This window comes from Falco rusticolus, chromosome 6 (genome assembly GCF_015220075.1).
Source record: "Falco rusticolus isolate bFalRus1 chromosome 6, bFalRus1.pri, whole genome shotgun sequence".
NCBI lineage: Eukaryota > Metazoa > Chordata > Aves > Falconiformes > Falconidae > Falco > Falco rusticolus.
In genome coordinates, this window is record NC_051192.1 from 68990284 (window position 1) to 69012922 (window position 22639).

General features: G+C 38.0%; 1 protein-coding gene across 1 annotated transcript in view; it reads left to right on the forward strand.

The window, feature by feature from the left end:
* The window catches only part of MYOM2 (myomesin 2), a 76924-nt gene that overhangs the window by 36344 nt on the left and 17941 nt on the right, over positions 1 to 22639 (forward strand). The window contains exons 17-27 of the mRNA XM_037392963.1: positions 286 to 473; positions 5406 to 5532; positions 9837 to 10015; positions 10182 to 10296; positions 10821 to 10977; positions 11079 to 11185; positions 13210 to 13254; positions 13725 to 13861; positions 18808 to 18952; positions 19066 to 19125; positions 20139 to 20206. Of these exons, the coding sequence (XP_037248860.1) occupies positions 286 to 473; positions 5406 to 5532; positions 9837 to 10015; positions 10182 to 10296; positions 10821 to 10977; positions 11079 to 11185; positions 13210 to 13254; positions 13725 to 13861; positions 18808 to 18952; positions 19066 to 19125; positions 20139 to 20206 (1328 nt within the window). The remainder of the gene's footprint in view (positions 1 to 285; positions 474 to 5405; positions 5533 to 9836; positions 10016 to 10181; positions 10297 to 10820; positions 10978 to 11078; positions 11186 to 13209; positions 13255 to 13724; positions 13862 to 18807; positions 18953 to 19065; positions 19126 to 20138; positions 20207 to 22639) is intronic.

A 22639-nucleotide genomic window follows, 5' to 3' on the forward strand; every position in this document is an offset into this window, starting at 1 on the left:
TTTTTGCTGGCATTATCATTTCCATACCAAAGATAATCTATTCCTTCTTGCTATCTCGTGAGAGGGCAGCACATTAGGCAGATGTTTCAAAAACTTCCACGTTTATGTCTGAAGATAAAATTAATGTTTATTAACAGCTTTACAACTGCTTTGTTACTTATATGTTACTGATAGCAGTATGCTGCAGGGGGAAAAAAAAAAAGCTGTACAAAAAATGCTAAACAACTTCTACACTGCAGTGTTTTAGACTCTGTCCTAACTCTCAGGTTGCTTATTTCCTTATAGCTTGTCCATCATATCCTCATGGTATCACACTTCTGAACTGTGATGGTCATTCAATGACCCTTGGCTGGAAAGCACCGAAGTACAGTGGAGGTTCACCAATCCTTGGTTATTATATGGATAAGCGGGAAGCTAACCATCAAAACTGGCATGAAGTCAATTCCTCCCTTATTACCCAGACGATTTATACGGTTGGTACTTTTTAATCCTTATCTTTCTGGCATTGATGTGCACCATTTCTTTGCTTTTGGCGGAGTTCTACTTTCTTGCAGAAAAATTACTGTAACAAAACCAAGTCCTTCCATTTTGTATTTTGGAGTGCAACAGGCCTAAAAACTGGATTAGAGAATCAGTGCCATCCTGTGCTATGATATTCCAATAAGGCCATTCAGATGAGGAAATTTTTGAGGTGAAAGGTGTAAAGCACATTTTTTACATAGAACAGGATGAGCTATAAAATGCTTCATAAAGTAAATTAATTAATGAGCACTATATATATCGCCAGTATAATAACATGCAGAGAAAGGATGGAAGCATTTAGCAGGACAGATCACAGAATCACAGAATGGTTGGGGTTGGAAGGGACCTCTGGAGATCATCTTTTCTAACCCCCTGCTAAAGCAGGTTCTTCTAGAGCAGATTGCACAGAATTGTGTCCAGGCAGGTTTTGAATGTCTCCAGAGAAGGAGACTCCAAAGCCTCTCTGGGCAGCCTGTGCCAGGGCTCTGCCATCCTCAAAGGAAAGATGTTTTTCCTCATATTCAGGTGGAACTCCCTGTGTTGCAGTTTGTGCCCATTGCCCCTTGTCCTGTAGCTGGGCACCACTGAAAAGAGCCCGGCCCCATCCTCTTGGCACTCACCCTTAAGATATTTCTAGACATTGGGTAAGCTTCCCTCTTAGTCTTCTCTTCCCCAGGCCCAGCTCTCTCAGCCTTCCCTCGTAAGGGAGAGGCTAGCGCCCCCTCATCATCTGTGTATCCCTCCACTGGGCCCTCTCCAGTAGTTCCCAGTCTCTCTTGAACTGGGGAGCCCAGCACTGGACACAGCACCCCAGATGCGGCCTCACCAGGGCAGAGCAGAGGGGCAGGATCACCTCCCTCCACCTGCTGGCCATGATCCTCCTGATGCACCCCAGGGTCCCACTGGCCTTGGCCACCAGGGCACACTGCTGGCCCATGGGCACCTTGCTGCCCACCAGAGCTCCCAGGCCCTTCCCCGCAGAGCTGCCTCCCAGCAGGCCAGCCCCAGCCTGTACTGGTGCGGGGGGTTATTCCTGCCCAGGGGCAGGACCCTACACTTGCCTTTGCTGAACTCCATGAGGTCCCTCTGCGCCCAGCTCCCCAGCCTGCCCAGGTCTTGCTGAATGGCAGCGCAGCCTGCTGGGGTCTCAGCCACTGCTCCCAGTGCTGTGTCACCAGCAAATGTGCTGAGGGGACACTCTGTCCCTTCATCCAGGGCATTGATGAAGTTGAAGACTGGACCCCTGTACTAACCCCTGGGGAACACCATGAGCTACAGACCTCTAACTAGACTGTGTTGCTGATCACAACCCTCTGAGCTCTGCTATTCAGCCAGTTCTCAGTCCATTTCACTGTCCACCTACCTAACCCACACGTCCTGAGCTTACCTATGAGGGTGTTATGGGAGACAGTGTCAAAAGCCTTGCTGAAGTCAAGGCAGACAAGACCCACTATTGTCCCCTCATCTACCCAGCCAGTCCTTCCACCATAGAAGGCTATCAGGTTGGTCAAGAATGATTTCCCCTTGGTGAACCCATGTTGACTACTCCTGATAACCTTCTTCCACATGCTCAGAGATGTCCTCCAGGATGAGCTGTTCCATCACCTTTCCAGGGATGGAGGTGAGGCTGACTGGCCTGTAGTTTCCTGGGTCATCCTTCCTGACCTTATTGAAGACTGCAGTGACATTGCCTTTCCTCCAGTCCTCAGGCACCATTCCTGTTCTCCATGGCCTTTCAAAGATGATGGAGAGTGGCTCTGGCAATTACATCTGCCAGCTCCCTCAGCTCTCAGATGTGCAGCCCATTGGGGTTCATGGATTTGTGGGTGTCAGATTTGCCTAAATGACATCTAATCTGATCCTCCTTGACCAAGGGAAAGTCTTACTTTATCTGGACTTTCTTGCCTCCAGGGTCTGGGATTCCTGAGGGCTGGTCTTAGCAATAAAGACTGAAGTGAAGACGGCACTCAGTAACTCTGCCTTCTCTGTGTTGTTTGCCACCAGGGCACTCACCTCATTCAGCAGCGGGCCCACATTTTCCCTATCTTCTTTGTGCTACTGTTGTACTTGGAAAAGCCCTTCTTGTTGTCCTTGACATCCCTTGCCAGATTTAATTCCAAACAGACCTTAGCCTTCCTTGATGCATTCCTGCATACTCTGATAACGTCTCTATATTCCTCCCAAGTGGCCTGTCCCTTTTCCCACATCCCATAAACTTCCTTCTTCTGTTTGAGTTCGGCCAGAAGCTACTTACTCATCCATGCAGTCCCGCTGTCCCCTTTGCTTGATTTCTTACTCATAGGGATGCACTGACCTTAAGCTTGGAGGAAGTGATGCTTGAATATTAGCCAGCTCTCTTGGACCCTGCTACCTTGTAGAGCCCCAAGCCATGGGATTCCTCCAAACAGGTCCTTGAAGAGGCCACAATCAGCTCTCCTGAAGTCCAGGGTTGTAATCCTACTTATTGTCCTGCTTCTTCCATGCAGGATCCTGAACTCCATCATCTCATGGCCACTGCAGCCAAGGCTGCCCCCAAACTTCCCATCTCCAACCAGTCCTTTGTTTGTGAGTACAAGGTCCAGGAGCCTCCTCGACCCCTTGGCTTCTCTACCACCTGTGTCAAAAAGTTATCATCAGTGCTCTGTAGGAACCTCCTAGACTGTGTGTGCACCTAGCTGTGTTGCCTTTCCAGCAGATAACAGATGTCATATGATCGTGCTGTCAATAGAACTGGAGACTTGTAAATCAAATGGAGATAGGCTGAGAACAAATCTAACTGCACCTGTTCATACTCTCTAAATCTGCCTTCAGCTGGAAAGGAAGTATATTAATAAACCTAGCATTATGCCTCATTGCCTCCTTTCCAGAGTACCAGAGCCATGATTTTAATTTTGAAATAATTTTTTTCTGGTTGCACTTACAATGAATTCAGTTTCTTAAAACAGGAAAATTTTGATGTGAACTTCCATGAGGAAAGGTTAGGAAGATAGGATGTAGGAATTAATTATCAATCTGATGCTTGATAATTTAAGTTGAACAACGAGATTTTATTCCCAAATATTTCTTAAAATTATTTCTGAAAGTCAGAAAGTTTCCTATAAACCTCACAGCAGAAATAAGTCTTTAGCAGCTATTTGACAATAAAGTAGAAAATAATGCTGCAGATGAGCTCAGGAAGATTATTTCATACAGAGAAGGCAGCCAGCAACACTCAGGGGTATGTATGCTTGTGAGTGAGTTTATACCTGACATCTCTGACATAGCAGATGGAGCATGGTTGGTGAGAAATAAAAAAGGGCAGGTAGGATAGGCATGGAAGGGCAATACTAAACAATGCTTTTAAGATATTTTTATTTTTAATGCATTTGTAAACAAATGAGTCATTTAAATCAAGGGAAACCATTCATAGTTTAAGTAATTGGATATTTAAGTCTCAGCCCTGCCAGTAACTCTCTTTGTGCCTGAAGATGCATCTTCATACATTAGTTTGAATGACTGAAATCTGAAATAATGATGGGAAATAAAAGCAAGAAGTTTTTAGTAGCACAGAAAATTTTATGGCATATTGCAAGGTGAGAAGGCCTTAAGATATACAGTACAGAAATGAGAAATCACTAAAGGTTTAAACCCCACTGAATAAATAATTCTATGGGAACCCCTAGATAGTCTTTCCCTTAATAACCTGGGATTTCAAAACCATTTTTACAGGCGGAGCTGTTATTCTATCTTGTGAATCACACTACATGGCTCTCTATCTTCAGGAAATTCTGTTTGAATTGTATCAGTGCATGACTTTTCCTAGCTTATGTTGTTTGCTTTGGTCTTGTATTTGATGCTATCTCATGACGTGTTTGTTACCATACCATCATATGTTTATTACCATTAAAAAAAGCACACCAAAATCCTTTTTTATTTCACATTTTCCCAAAGGATATCATTATTATTTATTTATTCATGAAAATCTAAAACTGTTTAGTATGTCCACTAGAAGTACTACCCTCACCTGTGCCTTTCTTTTGAGACATATGACTAAATATAACTTCGGGAAAATTATGCAGAGGTTGGAAGTGTAGAAGACTTTATTATATTTAGGTGATCTGGAAGAGGAAGGGTGAAAGAGTGCTGCTCCCATGAGGTGCTCAGGGTGTCAAGAAGCATATGCATTATAGCTTGTCTATCTTGACCTCAAAATGAGATGGTGATGTGGTGATGAACTCATTAGAAAAGTTAGGATTCATTTACCAGGGATGTTTGCGGAGGTATAGCATGGATTCAGGTCATCCCATTTCCAGTGCTTACTTCCTCACTTAGTAATGGTAGGTAATATTAAGAGAAAGATGCATACAAGCCAGAAAAAAATTACTAAGACAGTCTTTCCCAGAGTTATATCAGCACACTGTGGAACTAATTGGATTGGCTTTTCCTTTAGTTTCCTGGTTTCCTTTCTTCCCTGATCAGTTCACTATGACCTCTTTAGACCAAAACACCATTTGAACTCTTGCTTAAGTGAATGACTTACGAATAGCCATTCATAAGCAATGCAAGAAGGTTATTTCATGTTAAAACACTCACCCATAAGGATCTGCTAGTGGTCATTCATTGAATGGGCTCCTTGGACCTTTATTCTAAGCTTTTACAGCCTCTCATGCCAATATATTGAGTGCTGTTATTCGTAGGATGATTTGGCTGAAACATGGAAGCACAATGTAGATCTCTGCAGTGATTGGTTTCAGAGTAAAATCTTCTAATTAGATCCTTCCATACTCCAGCAGAACAGTAAGAGTAAGGCCTGATAATTAACCAATGCTTATTTTAAAATGTTTAATTTATTAAAATAATATAAATCGTGGCTTTTGATATATTGAATTGTTTTCTCAAAAAAGGTAGAGGATTTGACAGAAGATGCCTTCTATGAATTCAAAGTTGCTGCTGCAAATCTGGTTGGAATAGGTCAACCTTCAGATCCCAGTGAGCATTTTAAGTGTAAAGCCTGGACTATGCCAGAACCTGGTAAGTCTATTAGTTCCTCATGAATTTTAATTCAGTATAAACTCCTTAAAACACCGTCAGTGTAATGTTTCAGCCAAATTCTACCGGAAGTCTTTTGGTTAATTTCTGCTGTATTACCTATTGAGTTTGCCATTGCTTCTGAGATCTCCTGTTAAAAGCTACCGCCACATTCCCATTGGATGTCCTGGGAAGTGGGTGACCTTTACTTAGCTTGCTGAGTGTCTCCTTTCACTGCCTGCATCAGCTTGGAGAAGAAAGTCTTCAGCCTTTAGTCTATGTTTTTATCTCTATCAGCTGTTCACCCCCAGCCTTCCAAGCTCTGCTTCACACTCGCCACCTGTACAGTATATAGCCATTTCTGCACCATAATTGCAGTCTATTAAGAATACTCCTGGAGTTTCAGATTCCAAAACTATAGTTTTTGGTCATAAGTAAGACACAACAGGGGCCTGTTTCTTGACATAGAGGCAAGTAGCACTGTGTAGCTCATGCTTAACATCTGAAGGCTTCCAGTCTCAACTAGCGTGCCCTTATTCATGTATTTCCCCTAGATTGTACCTAGGTGTTACCTAAGAATTATTAGCCAGGTGTTAGAACAAATGTTCTAACAAACACACAGCAGAAGTGACTGCTAATACTCAAATCTGTGCTTAGGTTGTCTGCAGTTTTGCAATGTAGGTGTATCTGAAGACTGTCAACTGCAATGCTAACTCTGTAGAAAATGTTAAATAAGTATTTTGAATTCAGGACCACCAGTAAAAGAAAGTTAAACTTTAGTCTACCTCATGAGCACAAAACCCTAAGCGTTAGACATCTAGGGAATTTGTTCCCCTCAGTAATGCTCGAGTTCTGTAAATAAACTATGAAAGGGTTTTTGAAGGCCCATTCTGCTTATTTTATAACATGATAACACCCTTGCTCATACCAGGCAAGACTTTTGCTGAAGCTATTTCTGATGTCTGCTACCATTTGCCTAAACAAAGCATGTCACAGTACAGCCCATAATGAAAACACAGGCACCTACCACTTTAATATATTTCTACCTTTTCCCCAAAATGCTGTAAAATACTGCTGTATTGTTAAATCAAATTCTGTTTATGACACTGAGCTTTGGCATGCATTTAAGGATCTATTCTAATACTTATTTATGTCATCAGGAGCTGTCTGACACCTACACACATCTGTTTCATGCCTAAATGTTCATGCAAATATTATGTCCGTAAAGAAAAAAAATCCAACCTCTAAATCTGGTTTTGTAAACCTACTAGAAATTTTAGTGATTTCAAAAGGACATAATTAGCATAAAGCGACAGGAAAATGTCAGTTTCCTTTTCTATGCTATATGTAAAAAGTAATTCTGGCCTGGAACAAGAAACAATTCAGTAAGATTGCGGGATCATTTACTAAGAAAGACTCTCAAATGTCACCTAACTCAACTGCTTGCCCACATGTACTATCAGCTATACCTATCTCCTTGACAGAGGCTTGTCTAATCCATCGTTAAAGGCTTCTACCCATGAAGAAGTCTAGTCTCTTTCGACAGGATCTGTTCCTAATCTTACTATGCTTACAGTTTAAAAGCTTTTTCTGATGTTCCTGAATCTTTCTTCCTGCAATTTAAACCTGTTTGCTTTTTGTCCTGTCCACCAAAAACTTGAAGAAGAGATTATTCCTTTCCTCTCACATCCTAGATTTCCCCTTCAACTGACAAAATCCAGTTCATGCAATCTTCCCCATAGATCAAGTATTCTTTATCTCTACATAAACAATTTTTTTGCTATTCTTTGAACTTTTTCCACTTGATTCATGTCTTTCTTGATTAGCAGCACACAAACTGGAGACATTGTTTCAAATAAAGATTTTTCAGTGCTGAGCAGAGAAATGGTAACTCCACACCTACAATTATTTGCCTGCTTAGAAATCCCTTTCTATTTGTCTTTTTAAAGAAACATTATACTGTTATGCTAAGTTCCAAGTTTACTTCTTTTCAATGTCCAGATTCTTTTTTGCAAAACCGCTTGTCAGAGAGTTGTTCTCCATGTTTTCTAGCTAAATTCTTCTGAGTTTATAAATCTTCCTTTCTGGATTTAATGACATGACAAAGCTGTCAATAAAATATTTAATATGACCTTAACTACCTTTCCGTTAATTACATTTTCTTATGATCTAGTAATATTTAATATAAATGCATTATCAGTGGAATAATTATTTTCCTTAAAGAAAGGATCTGTGATTTATTCTCTCTACAGTGTTTCTAAAACGTCAGTGAAATTGCCTAGTGTGTAAACAAGTGAAGATTATCCTTCATTTTAAATTATATATAAAGAAATAAAATAAAAGGCACTTTCAGGAAATGAAGAGAGTGAAATTTCCATTTTCATAATGAACAATCTGACCTTTCTACTCCTTGGCCGATTACATTGTTCTCATTATGAAACCAATTGAACGAAGAGCATTGCATTCGTTGTGTTTAAAAAACAAAACCACAAACAACACCCTCATACCCACCCCCACTCCCACAAATTGCCAAACCTGTTGAAATATTTCACAAGTCTTTTGTAGAATAAGTTTTTAAACTATGGTTTAGCAATAATGAAAAGAAATAATTGAGATTTAACTCTGGGAGAAAGAGGCTGACCCTCTTCCTTGACTTACTAAAGATACTGAAGACTAATGTAATGTGACTGCAATATACTCCCAATGTCAATGAAATATTCTTCCACCTTTTGATATGGAAGGGAGGTTTTGTTAGAAAGGCCAAAACCCCTTGCAGGATTTCCAGCATGAGTGATGGATTCCTTGCCCAGAGCCCATAATTATTTCATCCTTCTGCAGAACTCTAGTCTTAGGTATCTCTGAGCCTCTGTGAGTTAACAATGATAGCTAATGAATTATTTTACATGACTTTAAAAAAAAAAGTGAAACATCTGTGGTCTCAGAATCCTCAGAATAGAACATATTTCATTACACATTTTCTTCTACTGTCTAGATTTCTAGCAGCTGCATCTGCCAGTAGAATTTTAATTAACTGTGGATATATAGACATTTAGATTGGGATTTTTAAAGAGCCCTCAGAGAAAGCTTTAGGCTCCTTGAAAATGGCAGTCTTCCCATAAGAAAATCTAGTGTTTATCCTCATAAGGTCTGCAACCGGTACATACAGGTTTCTTTTCTGAAATGTGCTTATCCACTGTGGGGAAACACTTTTCTACTGTTTTTTGTTGTGTGTTTGCTGAATGGCATACATTAAAAATTTCATGTTAATTCATCACTGGTTAAGATCATGTAGGCTGGAATGACAATCAGGTTTGTAAGGTTTTGCTACTCTTCTTTTTTTTAAATGAGGAGATGTGTTGCAGGGAAAAGTAATATCTTGAATTAGACCAAACTGACAACACTGAGAGAATCCCTAAGTCTCACGTACATTCAAGTTTCCTTACTCTAAATTTAAAACACAGGTAAGCTTCCAGTTACATAATCTGTCTGAATATCAGTATTCTGTCACGGGTGTTTTCACCATGGTAGGAAACAGATATGATTATGCCTTTATAGTCTACTGGTATAAATAAATATCAGAAGTATAGCAAAAAACAAATGCTACAAGTTAAACTGAATAGCACTAGAACAGTTAAGTGAAGGAGAGAAGGAAAGTATAGTCAGGACAACATAATCTGATAGCTCCAAAGGTATGTACTCTCACTTATTCATAGAATATCAGGATGTTTTTGGTGTAAATAGTCCTCCTAACACACATCATTATAAGAAGTTCTTCTTGGTTATCATCATCCACCTCACAATGAAAAATTCTTCTGTCAGGGAATGAGAAGCCCTATCCAAAGTCCACTGGTACCAGTGGGTTTTGGATTAGTCTGAAGGATCAGGGTTGATGTATACCAACAAAAAATAAAAATCCTGATCCTAAATTATAAACCTGAGTCAGGCTCAGCAAATCAACTTTGATGTGGGGCTGGCGAATTAAGTAATAATAACCTCTGTTACTTGTTGGAAAATTTTAAACTGCATGGATTTTGCACATGAATAGCTTTCCCTTAAAATGGAGTTACTAAGATCTAGCTAAGAATGTGTGCTTCAGAATACTAATGTCACTCACTGCGTAAAGCAGGCATTGCTGTATAGAGCCATGAAGGAAAAACAACCTAAACACCACATATACCAGGTTTTTTGAAAATTACAAGACTTTTGAAAGCAAACACAGGCAAATCAAAATTATTTTGGCCTCTAAAGGGCCAGTTTGCAAAATTTTATTATATTGAAATGAACTTACAATATTTGAAATATTTTAGGTCCTGCCTATGGTCTCACAATTTGTGAAGTTAGAAACTCATCACTGGTTCTTCTGTGGAAAGCTCCTGTGTATGAAGGCAAAAGCCCTATTACTGGGTATTTAGTGGACTATAAGGAAGTAGATACAGAAGACTGGATCACTGCAAATGAGAAACCTACTTCCACGCGTTATTATAAGGTAACATTTTCATTAGTAAGTGTTAATTCAAAACTGAGTTCTAGAAACAGCTGGTTGAGTATAACAAAGATGTGTATTTGAACATGGGCTTATGCTAACATCTTCATGGTAAACAAAAGAGTTTAGATTGTTGTTTAAATTGGCTTTGGTCTTTATCTTTTTCAAGGTCACTGATTTACATGAGGGTCATACCTATGTTTTCAAAGTTCGTGCAGTGAATGATGCTGGGGTAGGCAAGTCATCTGAGATATCTGAACCAGTGCTTGTTGAGGCACGGCCAGGTAATGAACTGTTTTGTCTCCTCTGCTTGTAAAATACTGGAATACTTAGAAGGGAATTTAATCAATCTGATTTGATATTGCAGTGCAGTTAAGTGTGCTTTCAAGAGTTAAGAAGCTCTCAGCCTTAAAACTTAAAGAAAAAAATCTTGTTTTTAAATTTTTATTCTCATGAACAAAGGTGTTACTTGCTGTAAGTGAGAAGCATGACAACACATATGTTAAAAGTTCAAGAGTGATAAAAATTAATTTCCTTAAATTTCACATTTTCTCATATTCAGTTTAATTTTATGGATGTGTTTCTCAATAAGTATTTATCTTTTTCAGTATTCCTTTTTTTTGTGTAGAGTAAGAATCTTGCTAGTATGCAATGCTGAGTCAGCATGTGACATACGCTTCAAGATCTGCAAGTAAAATCGGTATCTGTTAGTGAAGATGGACATAATTTGCATGGGTTTAGTAATCTCTGAATTGCAGCTCAAAAGAAAAATGCAGCCTTGACATTTGAGTTGATTCCTGTTTTGCAGGAACAAAAGAAATCTTTTCGGGTGTAGATGATGAGGGTAATATTTACCTGGCTTTTGAGTGCAAAGAAGCTACAGACGCATCTCATTTTGCATGGGGTAAATCATATGAGGAGATTGATGATTCTGATAAATTTAAGATTGAAACAGAAGGAAATCAGTAAGTCATACCAGTCTATAATATTATTAGAAGTTGTGTTTAAAAATCTCAATAACATGAGAACCCCCTTTAATTATATCCTTCTTTATTGGTGATTTTAGTTCTAAGCTGTACTTCAAAAATCCTGATAAATCCAACTTGGGAACTTACTCTATCTCAGTTAGTGACACAGATGGGGTTTCATCCAGCTTTGTTATGGACGAGGAAGGTAAGGTTCTTAGTGTCTCAAGTCTTTCTTCATTTTATCACCTCAACTGCACTAAAATTGTCCAAGAAATAAAAAAGAACATTTTTTTCCTATGCATTAAGGAAAAATAAAAAAGACCACACAACAGGCTTTGATTGATTATTAGTTTTTCTGATTATCACAATAATGAAAATTGGGATAACTTAAGGCAGTGTTTTATTTTTTTAAAAAAGATAAATAATATGCCCAATTAGAATTGTTTTCTTTATGCTGAGACTATAATGCTGTTTGTAAATATCTGTTACACTTTCAGTTAAACCTCTGAAAATGTTGCTTGTTTCACTGTTTTGTGAAACTCTTTCTCTAGTATGTCACTTTTGCTGTGATTTGACTTTATAGCTTTTCACATCTTAGAATAATTGGTTCTCTATTAACTGCAAAGTTACCATCGGATCTCTGCTTACCAAGGAGCCTAATATAGAGACAGACCTTGAGGTTCTAGATACAGTTTCATATAGCTGAGATACAGAGAATTATTGAGAAGTATGTGAGAAAAAGAATGTTGTTTTAACAATATCTGAATACATTGGCTTAAATTATCCTTTGGTTTAAATTTAGATTAGTTTTGCTTTATTTCATTGTAAGTATTTTGTTTTATTGGAGTTGCAGTTGCAATGAATTTGCTGCAGTCTGACTTCGGTTTACCATCGCGAGGTGGTGAGGTGAAAGGCAAAGTGGGGGGACATTTCTATTTTTCAATAACACAAAAATTATTTTGGTGCTTTCCCAGTCTACAGGCTTTAATTGCTATGTCCAGTTCCTTAAGCATGAGAATCCCTCTAGTTACCTTCTTTCAAAGTGATTTAAGGGGAGAAGGTGAAACTAAGTGTGTGTGATAGTAGGCAGGACTTTTGTCACAGTGTGAACCATGTCAAACCTTTCATTCAAAGTAGGTGTTGAGAAGAAATCCGTGTGCAGTGACAAAAAATATGACATATAACATTTATGTGGACACTTAGCCATTACCAATATCTGCTTCTTCTAGGGAAGCTAAACTTTTAATATTGTAAGTTTTTCAGTGAATACTGTAGGAAAAGACAGATATGCGTTTATCATAACAACTTCTCTTTGACTTAGTTTTGAAGCATCATTCTGAAACCTGTCTGTAAGTCTTGTCACCGTCAGCCCTGCCTTTGAGGTTTCATTTGTAAAAGTGCACTGAAGGTTAAGGTGTGGGTTCCCAGCCCACACTTAGCTCATGTCTTCCCTGGCTATATTATCTGTCACTCGGAGTTATACTTTGTACTGGATCCCTGCACAAGTATCAACTTGTCCATCTTTGCACTGGAAACCATTATTTCACTACCCATTTACTTCCTCAAATGCTATAAATTCTCCTGTAATTTTGCTAAATCCTTGACCATGTCATAAATCCTTGCTAATTTCCTTTGGTCTTTACATTACCTGTAAGTTTGAAATTGGCAGTAATGTTCATCTTACAAATCTTTATTGGTAATGAATATGATAAATAGGGTTAGTATGAAAATCTAAGAAAGTGATTTCTAGACACTCACGCAGCCTTCATGAGGATTTAGTGCATTAAATAAACTTTCTGTACCTTTTCTAAACTAACCTGCACTCAATCTTGTTTCCTGCCACAGTAAACCAAGCTTTTCAGGTACAGTATCAGAAAGGAAGTCAGCAGATAAAGGAACCTCATACACGACTTAGAAGTTATTGTCTCCCACCTTTCATTTAAATCCCATAGAGAATTTCAAATAGGTTTCATCCCTTGTTTAGGTTCTTTTGCACAAGAGAGCGTGCATGAAAATGCGTGAAATAGGAACACTTGTTAAACCCATATATCAGAATTTTAAGTTTCTTAAATCTCATATTTTAGTCATAATTTTCTGAAGAATTGGGTATTTCACATGAAAGACTTAAGGAGATTATCTGTTGATGCTGATATGTACCTTCTTTGATGCTCATTTTCTGACTGTATTTTTCAGAATAAATTAAAACGTGAATATATTTCTTAATTTCAGAGCTTGAACGTTTGATGGCATTAAGCAATGAAATAAAGAATCCAAGTAAGTTAAATATATGAGTCTATTTGACACTTCTAGAAGAAATATAATTGCATACTAATGACTGGAGTTCCAAAAAGGTTCTTCCTCAGGCAACGGGAGCTTCTTTTTTCAAAGAACTTGGTCCTTATATTTCCATTTCCATTACTCTTTCAAAGACCATTAGTTTGCATTGAATGAAATCCTCATTGCCTACAAGTCTTTTGAATTTAACTTTGACAACAGATTATGGGTTGCTACTAGCCAATTCCTTATAAAATATGCAAACTCTAAGCTGTAAATTATTTTCCCCTTTTGAGAAATTAATTTTTACATCAGCCAAAGACTGCATTAGACATCTTTTCCCTGCATAAAATTTATTCTATATCTAGCATCCCGTAAATAATAGGGAGATAGTAATATTTTACTACAATAGTCTTTTTCCTCAGAATGATTCATGCATTATTGGCTTCTGATTGCTTTTCTCTCTGCAGCAATACCTCTGAAATCAGAATTAGCTTACGAGATTCTTGAGAAAGGAGAAGTTCGTTTCTGGATTCAGGCTGAAAGCTTATCACCAAATTCTACCTACAGATTTGTTATTAATGATAAAGAAGTTGAAAACAGTGATGTAAGTACATATTGAGTACTATATATATATATATGGGATTTTACTTAATAAACCTTATGCATTAATAAGTATCCTATTTCTATCATAGAACCATAGAATCTTTTAGGTTGGAGAAGACCTTTAAGATCATCAAGTCTAATTATTAACCTAGCACTGCCTAGTCCACCATTAAACCATGTCCCTAAGCACTACATCTATATGTCTTCTAAATACTTCTAGAGGTAGTGACTCAACTGCTTTCCTAAGCAGCCTGTTCCAATGCTTGACAACCCTTCCAGTGAAGAAATTTTTCCTAAAATCCAGCCTAAATCTCCCCTGACACATGTGGAGCCATTTCCTATTGTCCTATCACTTGTTACTTGGGAGAAGAGACTGACACCTATCTTGCTACAACCTCCTTTCAGTTGTAGAGATAGATAAATTCTCCCCCAGGCCTCCCTTTTCTCCAGGCTGAACAACTACAGTTCACTCCTCTAAGACTTGTTCTCTAAAACCTTCATCAGCGTTGTTGCTCTTCTTTGGACATGCCCCAGCATCTCAATGTCTTTCTTGTAGTGAGAGGCCCAAAACTGAACACAGGATTCAAGTTGCAGCCTCACCAGTGCCTAGTACAGGGGGACAATCACTTCCTTAGTCTTGCTGACCACACTGTTTCTGGTACAAGCCATGATGCTGTTGGCCTTCTTGGCCACCTGGGCACACTGCTGGCCCACATTCAGTCATCTGTCGACCAGCGCCCCCAGGTCCTTTAACACCAGCAGCTTTCCAGCCACTGTTGCCCAAACCAGTAGCGTTGCCTGAGGTTGTTGTGACCCAAGTGCAGGACCTGACACTTCTCCCTTGACCCATCAGTCCAGCCTGTCCAGATCCCTCTGTACAGCCTTCCTACCCTCAAGCAGATCAACGCTCCCACCCAGCTTGGTGTCACCTGCAAACTCAGTGAGGGTGCGCTCGATCCCCTTGTCCAGACCATTGATAAAGATATTAAACAGAACTGGCCCCAATACAGAGTCCAGGGGAACACCAGCTGTGTCCGGCCACCAACTGGATTTAACTCCAGTCAACACCACTCGTAGGCTCAGCCATGCAGCCAGTTTTTTACCCAGTGAACAATACAACTGTCCAGCCATGAGCAGCCAGTTTCTCCAGGAGAATGCTGTGGGAAGTGGTATCAAAGGCTTTACTGAAGCCTGGGTAGGTAACATCCACAGCCTTTCCCTCATCCACTAGGTGAGTCGTCTTGTCGTAGAATGAGATCAGGTTAGTCAAGCAGGACCTGCCTTCATGTACCCATGCTGGCTGGGCATGATCCCCCAGCTGTCCTGCATGTGCCTTACGATGGCACTCAGGATGATCTCCTCCATAACCTCTTCTGACAGTGAGGTCAGGCTGACAGGCCTGTAGTTCCCTGGATCGTATAGCTTCTTAAAACCATGTCATTAAGGTATGATAACACCTGAAAGGAATGCCAATCTCTAATCTTTCTTACAGTATAGATTTTCTGCTGCAGAGTGAGCCTATTCATACCAAAAAAAGAGAGCAAAGTTTAACCCTCAGAAGTCTGTATTAATTTGGGGTAGCTAGATGACCAACAGCCAAAGAGAAGGAGAAGTGAGACACAGATCATTATTAAACACATCTGATTAAAAGTAGTGCACAAATATTTTAAGAAAATAGCTCAAGATAAAAAAGCTGCCTCAAGTACAATTTTGGACTCCAAACCAGCAAGACATGTTGTTCTCGGAGAACCTCTGAGGCTACTGCTACTAATTCTGCATATAATGTGGGAGGCATGTGAGAATGCAACAATGGTCATAGGTATAAACTTTTAGATGGTGTCATTTTCTTTCTTTCTTTTTTTTTTTTTTTTTTTTTAATTTGGCATTGATACTAAATGTGCGTTGAATGGCTACATGGAGATGAAAGGTCAGGACACCAGCTTCCTGCATTTTCATAGCTCTAGGAAGATCTTCTATAGAAAGGGATATAGAGAAGTGGTCAGACTGGGCTAAGAAGAAAGCCAGGTCATGCCCTTGCAGGGCTGGGGTATGGTTCATTTACTGGCCACAAAGCACAGAACTGGAAATACCTTTTCCTGTGAGGAAACCATTTCCAGTGCAGCTGTTTGAAAAGTTCAGTTTATTCCTGAGGATGCAAAGCCTGGTTTGGCCAGAGAAACTTATCAGCATTTTTATACCAGAGAAAAGCAAAGAGCATTTACTTTAATTACATATTGATAGGTGGAAGAAAAAGTGTTTCTGAGTGAAATACTTCTCTGTTTTTCTTACATTAAGAAGTAGTAAGCTATAGCACCTGAATGTTAGTGACTAAGGTCTACTGAAATGACAATATTCTGTCTTGGTAATGTAAGTGTAACAGAACAAGCTATTTTTAGTTCGCATATGTTTGGGAATCATTGACATCAGAGACAGTCTTGAAGTGGAGCTGCATTATTTCACCTCTTTAATTAGTAACCCACAGGTGACATTTACATTTGGAGACTGATGATATTTTTGTGGAAAGTCACATAAAAGCCTAGTATTTATGGTGCCCATAAAATCATTGAACTTCATCTTGCTGCATAATGGCAATAGTTAGAAGCCTAATTACACTCTAAAACCCGCCTGGAGACTAGGCTACAGTCACTGAACATGTTCAATAGACCATTATACTGGTGAATTGTAGTCTGATTCTTGACATTGGCTGAAGTGATAAATCTTTCCTTCTAGGTCCTAACAGGGAACAGTTTTGGTAAGATTTCAAAAAAATCTGAGAATGGAATGAACTGGACCCTATTTAAGCAGCTTTCATTTTAATATTCTGATATTTTTTTCATTTACCCAAAAGCAAGAAATAAAATTCTAGAAGTGTGATAAAGGATCAGATTAAAACATACATCTTGCTCTTCGTTTTCTGCTTCTGGCAAATCTCAATATAACATTCTCCCTGAGAACTCATGAAATGAATGTAAGTGTTGTCCTTGACCTCTGTGGGCAAAAGACTGTAAGCAGCAATTTGAATTTGCACCTTTTGATAGTCTGGTGAGGTTTATAACTTGTCTTTTTAACCTACCTTGCCTATCTCCTCCACCTTTACAGATGAACTCTTACATAAGTAGTTTTTCTACTTAATTTCCTGACTAATTAAATCTTGATCTATTCCTTGACATTCTGTCTTTCTGTGAACCATATATGGGAAAGTGCACATCCAGATTATATGAGCATTTCCCCCTGTTATTTTATATAAATATTATACCTCAGTCTCTTCTAAGTCATTTATTTACTAAATTGTTATCCTAATCTGTTGGCTACTGCTTTGTTAATTATATTGTCTTTTCTCTTTCTTCATCGTTCAGTTACCCCATTAAAATTTGAACTAGCACTGTTTGTACATTTGAAAGTGCCAGTAATGAATGCTAACAATCTTGACTGTGTCTACACTGTTCTTCGGGCTTGCTGTCCATAGAACAGTGAATCTGTTCTTGAGGCTGGCCAGGGGGTGTCCCTCAAAGCTGAAGCAGATATACCTGTGGGGTTAATCCTATTAATTTTGGTTCAGTTCTGAAAGTTCTTCCATGTAAGAAAGTGGTCCCGGAGAATTTAATAAGTAGCATTTTTACTAGCTTTCCCCCCCTCTTCCTTCTTTCTTGTTTTCCTAAATTTTATGTGTGGCTTTAGGTACCTTTTTCTACTTTTGGAGTCCAGTAAAAAGGTTAATCAAAACATTTTGTCTATAAGGCATCATGTCTCCTTTTAACATTAATGGATTCTATAAAAATTTACTGCATAGAACTCCTTCTAGATGGTGACATTTACTTTTCTGTCCCACCATTAACAGAACATTTTACATATAATATCCTTGGCCCCATTGGTTACTTAAAAGTATCGACCAATAACTTCTGTGGATTATTTGTACTTTGCTTTGGGAACGTGTTAGTTGAGATTCAAACAGCATCAATGTTAGTGGGCCACATCAACCTCATGGTTGTTACTCACTGAAAGAAAGAGGATATTACTTAGTAAAAAGTGGTTGTATCTAAAGTAGTACCTGCAAATTCAAAACACATTTTGCAAGTGTTGTCCAATATTTGCTTGCAATTTTCTATTCCCTTGATGATGCCTGACAATAATTTATATTTCAGGAATATTTAATAGAAAGCAAACATAAAAATGACACAAAGTGAAAAACATTTAACTTTGAATTCAAGCCAATATTTGGTATTTTGAGTATTCTGCAAGCACTTTAATAGGTAACCAGATGTTTTGACAGAATTCTAATTCTTTTTTGCTGGATTTGGTTGATCTTTTAGTTCCTAGAATCTCTGTTGGTTTTGCATAAATTACTGTTGTCACAGTCTTCCACGTTAGCGTTCTTTGAAAATAGCTAGCATTAGATAAGCAAATCATTATACCCTTCCTAAATAAATTTTTTTTAGTGAGAAAATAATATCCGGTATTGAGCTACCACATATGTCTCAGAGGTATTTAGTAGTCATGACTTTTTGGATTTGTCTTGATAGGTTTATTTGGAGATCCACGTTTGTGTCTACAAACATAATACCTCCAGCTGTTTCTGGACTCTGCTAGGAGTAGTGCTTCAGCCCAGAAAAACCCCTTGTTGAGCTGGAAGCTGCAATGCAGCTAAAGGCTGGCTCTGTAGGCTTTTCTTCAAACATGCATAGTGCCATAAACTATTATTTTTAAATCCAAACCACCTGTATTATGATGACTTGTGGATTCCAAGTGCAGCTGCACACAGAGGTTTCTGTCACCACTGGGATCTTCTTATACAACAGTAAATACAAGCACAGCCCTTTTCCATAGTTTACAATTTAAAAGACGTGAAAAAGATTGTGTGGAGGCAAGGATATAAAAATTATTAATTTGATAAAGAATCATAAGTAATTTACCCTATACTACAGTAAAGTTATCATTTGTTTATTTCAGAGGCATAAAATGAATTGTGACCGTTCAAATGGCATTATAGAAATGGTGATGGACAGATTTACAATTGACAATGAAGGTACCTATACAGTACAGATTCAAGATGGAAAGGCCAAGAACCAGTCTTCGTTAGTTCTCATTGGAGATGGTAGGTTCACTGAAACATTGAAACTTTGATTTGGATGAAGAAATGAACTCCAATTATTCTTTTGAGTAATTTTCTGACTAACTCATTTTTCATTCACCTCTCCTAAAATTTAGCATTCAAGGCAGTATTGGCTGAGTCTGAGCTCCAGCGAAAGGAATTTCTCAGAAAGCAAGGTAAGACAGAGTTGATTGGTGACTTTAGGCCCGGTTTGCAGCTAATAATGCATCGCTAGTGAATACTAAGTGCTTGTAACTTCCACTGATTTCTTTAGAAGATGAGTATATTGCACAGTGTGAGAATACACTAAACCCTTGGTGGATCTTATTTTCCAGTATTGCCATGTGATACATGCAAGTTGTGACAGAATTTTTGCTAAGTAGAAAAATAAAGTGGGAGTCCTTATGAGTGATTGTCCTTGCTCAATGTTCATGAGAAGTATGCCTGTTGTAGGCTCTGATCCAACAAAACATTTCAGCACAGTAAATTTTAAGCATATAAGTTGTCCCTTGAATGTAATTGACAGAAGAGTAGACAGCATAGTGTCAGACAAGGAAGATTAAAAACCCGATCCTGGGGTTTTTGTCAAGGCAAAATTCCAGGAACTAGATGTATATTTCTTGCATAGTTGCTATACAATTACAGTCTGTGTAACAAGTACACTTGTTATCAATATTGTTTGCAGTTGAAAGTAAGAATTACTAATGGATACCTAATTCAGAATTCTATCACTCTGAAATCCTTCAAAAAATGCATTTGAGGTCTAGTTTGTAATTTTCACTTGGTTAGCACATGGTTTTTAGGTTTATTCTAAATAGCTTAGAACTAAATAACATTCTTTACATAAGCAATGTATTATTTCTATTTGGGAGGGTGGGTTATTTTTTTCCCCCATAGCTTTAGGAAAGAAATTTTATCACTTTGAGCACAAACTTTCCAGATCTTTCAGTTCTCAATATTTTCAGTGAAAGTTTGGGACTTTGCCACCTCCTGGGTCTGGATATTGCAATTATGGGCCCTAATCCTGCAGACACTAAAATATATAAATTTACTGACATGAGTAACCACAGTAACTTGCTATGTATGTCAGAGGATGTTATAATTGTCATCCTTTTTCTTTCTTTCACTGGATCTCTCTGATACTCTTAATTGCTTTAAACATATGCTTCAAGACAACTTTGTTTCTCAGGTCCTCACTTCTCAGAGTTTTTGTATTGGGAAGTTACAGAGGAATGTGAAGTTTTACTTGCTTGTAAGGTGAGGATATATACTTGAAATAATTTGTTAGAATATGTTGATTAAAAATTGACGTAGGAAAACATGAGGAAAGATTTTGATATTTTAAAAATTAAAAGCTTCATATTAAAACTTTTCTTAATATTTAGAAATATTTTAAATTAAAATTTCTGACTTACTACTCCTCCAGCTGTATTCATTAAAACAAGACAAAACAAAAAAAATGCAGCATATTTCTAAATGTGTAGGTGATCTAATTTTTTACAATAATTGCAAGCCATACAAATCGTTTAAACAAAATGGTCCTTCTTCCTTTCTCAAAAAATAGCCACAAAACCAGAGTTCAAACTCTTTCCTCACTGTTTTCTGATTTGGAGGTTCCTCTACCAAATCATCTGCTATTTAATCAGCTGTAACTAAACATGCAACAAAAGCTTCTAGAATTAAAGGTATAAAACATGATTTTTATTATATTTGGGTAATGACTTTTGAATCTTAACTAATGCTAATGTGCCTGGAATTGAGAGTAACTTCTGCTAATAACATCTTTATATGCCATTCTAAACTGATATATTTTCATTTTTATTGCTCTTTTAGAGTGACTAATTAGAGGTCTGAATAACTAAGTCAATTGAATTCAACAAGCATCAAGCTCTTTGTTGCTTTTCCTGTAACATGGACTCTTTTGTATTACATTTCTCCACTTCTTTTGAATAAGTTTTTGGCTTTTAATTAGACTAACTTGAATCATTCATTATGAACAATTTCCATGCACGTCTGTGGGATTTTTTTCCTTCTTTTTTTTCTACTCACTAATTAGAAGACCTTTAACCTCAACTTATTCCCAGCAGAACTGACCTGGGTGGTGAAGCTGCCATTCTGTGTGCCCCCATTTTTGGGCTCAACACGCATTAGCTAACACGGTACCTTTGCTAGTGCTGAGCTGCATAGCTGGAGTACTTTATAATCTCCACATGTATTGGCCTCAGGCATGAACCCTGCTTATCCTTTCATTCACATGGGGAATTAAATGTTGCTGAACCAGTTATACTAGTGTTAATTCTCTACAAATTAATCTGAAATTATCCTTCTTTCCATTGACTGTCAAGCCTGTTTATACCAGTGAAACTATGGAAGGCTGAGTGTCTGATTAGATGCTTTTCACCAGTGTACTTTTTGTTCATAAGGTCAGAACATTTTATGTAAATGAAATCTAGGATGTGGGCTGTTTGCACACTCATCATTTTAACTATGCTATTGACTTTATAATGTTTGTTACTGTTAGTATGTGACTGGCCATTAAGTTCACATGGTACTGTTTATGCCTGTTTAACTGATATTTGTTCATAGGAAGAGCTTGCACCATAAAGCCTGGATTTGTCCTACAAACTTCAGATACCTGACATTCAAGTTAGTAATGTGGCTGCCCTGGGCTATTTCTCTGCTAATAAAAACATCTGAGGAACAATCTCTCCAGGCCATATCACAGCACTTGGCCCAGGTCTCTTCTAGGCTCTGTTTAGTGGTCCTGTGAAAAAAGAATTGTCATGAGTGTTTTTCCCTTTTGAAAGAGCCTGGGATAATGTAAAGGAAGTACCTGTAAGTGAGGGCTTTTTGTCTTGAGTTTCTCAAAGGACATGGCATGAAATAGGGGAGTTAGGAAACCAGGCCAACTCAAAACCTGTGTAAGGCAGATGACTGACTCTATGATCCAGATCCATAACAGTAATAATGAATAAATATGGATAGTGTTATAAAACAGTATATTAAAGTAATACATGTTACCTCATGTACTTATTTCCTATGTGATTGGACCTGACTGACTTGATTGACTCACTATTTACTTCTGAAATACCTGGGACTGATGATCTTGCTCTTGGTACTGTAGACGCTGCCTGCCAGTGGGACGTTTGTCCGTCTGAATGATAAATTGATGGTGTTTGCTTTTTATTGTGTTTTTATTTTTCTTCATATGCCAGCATCTACTATAATTTTTCTTCAAGTACTTCTAAATTTCAGAACATTCAGAAGTTATCTGCTCTTGCATAACTTTGACCCTTATTTGTACCACGTCTGTTAAAAGCAAGTTTTTGGTGTGTGTGGCTAAATAGCAAAAAAGATAACTTTTTACAGTAAATTTCAACATGAAATAACTTCAGCACTGCAAATAGCATGTGTCTGAAACTCAGCCTATTTATTGTCAGATTGAGTGCTAACAGTCCGATGAAAAATTGTGGAAAAGCATTAAAGGCTTGTTCCTTCAGTCTTTGTTCAAATAAAATTGCTACTCATGTCATATGACTACAGGAACAGTCACTTTATAGTTACTGGTAAATGTAAAATGCTGCTCACTTTTGTCAAGCAAGGCATTGCTTTGAGCGAGGTTCTGGTCTTAAATACTCCGTCAGAGATCCATAGCAACCACAATGGTTATTAAGCAGCCATATATGTGAT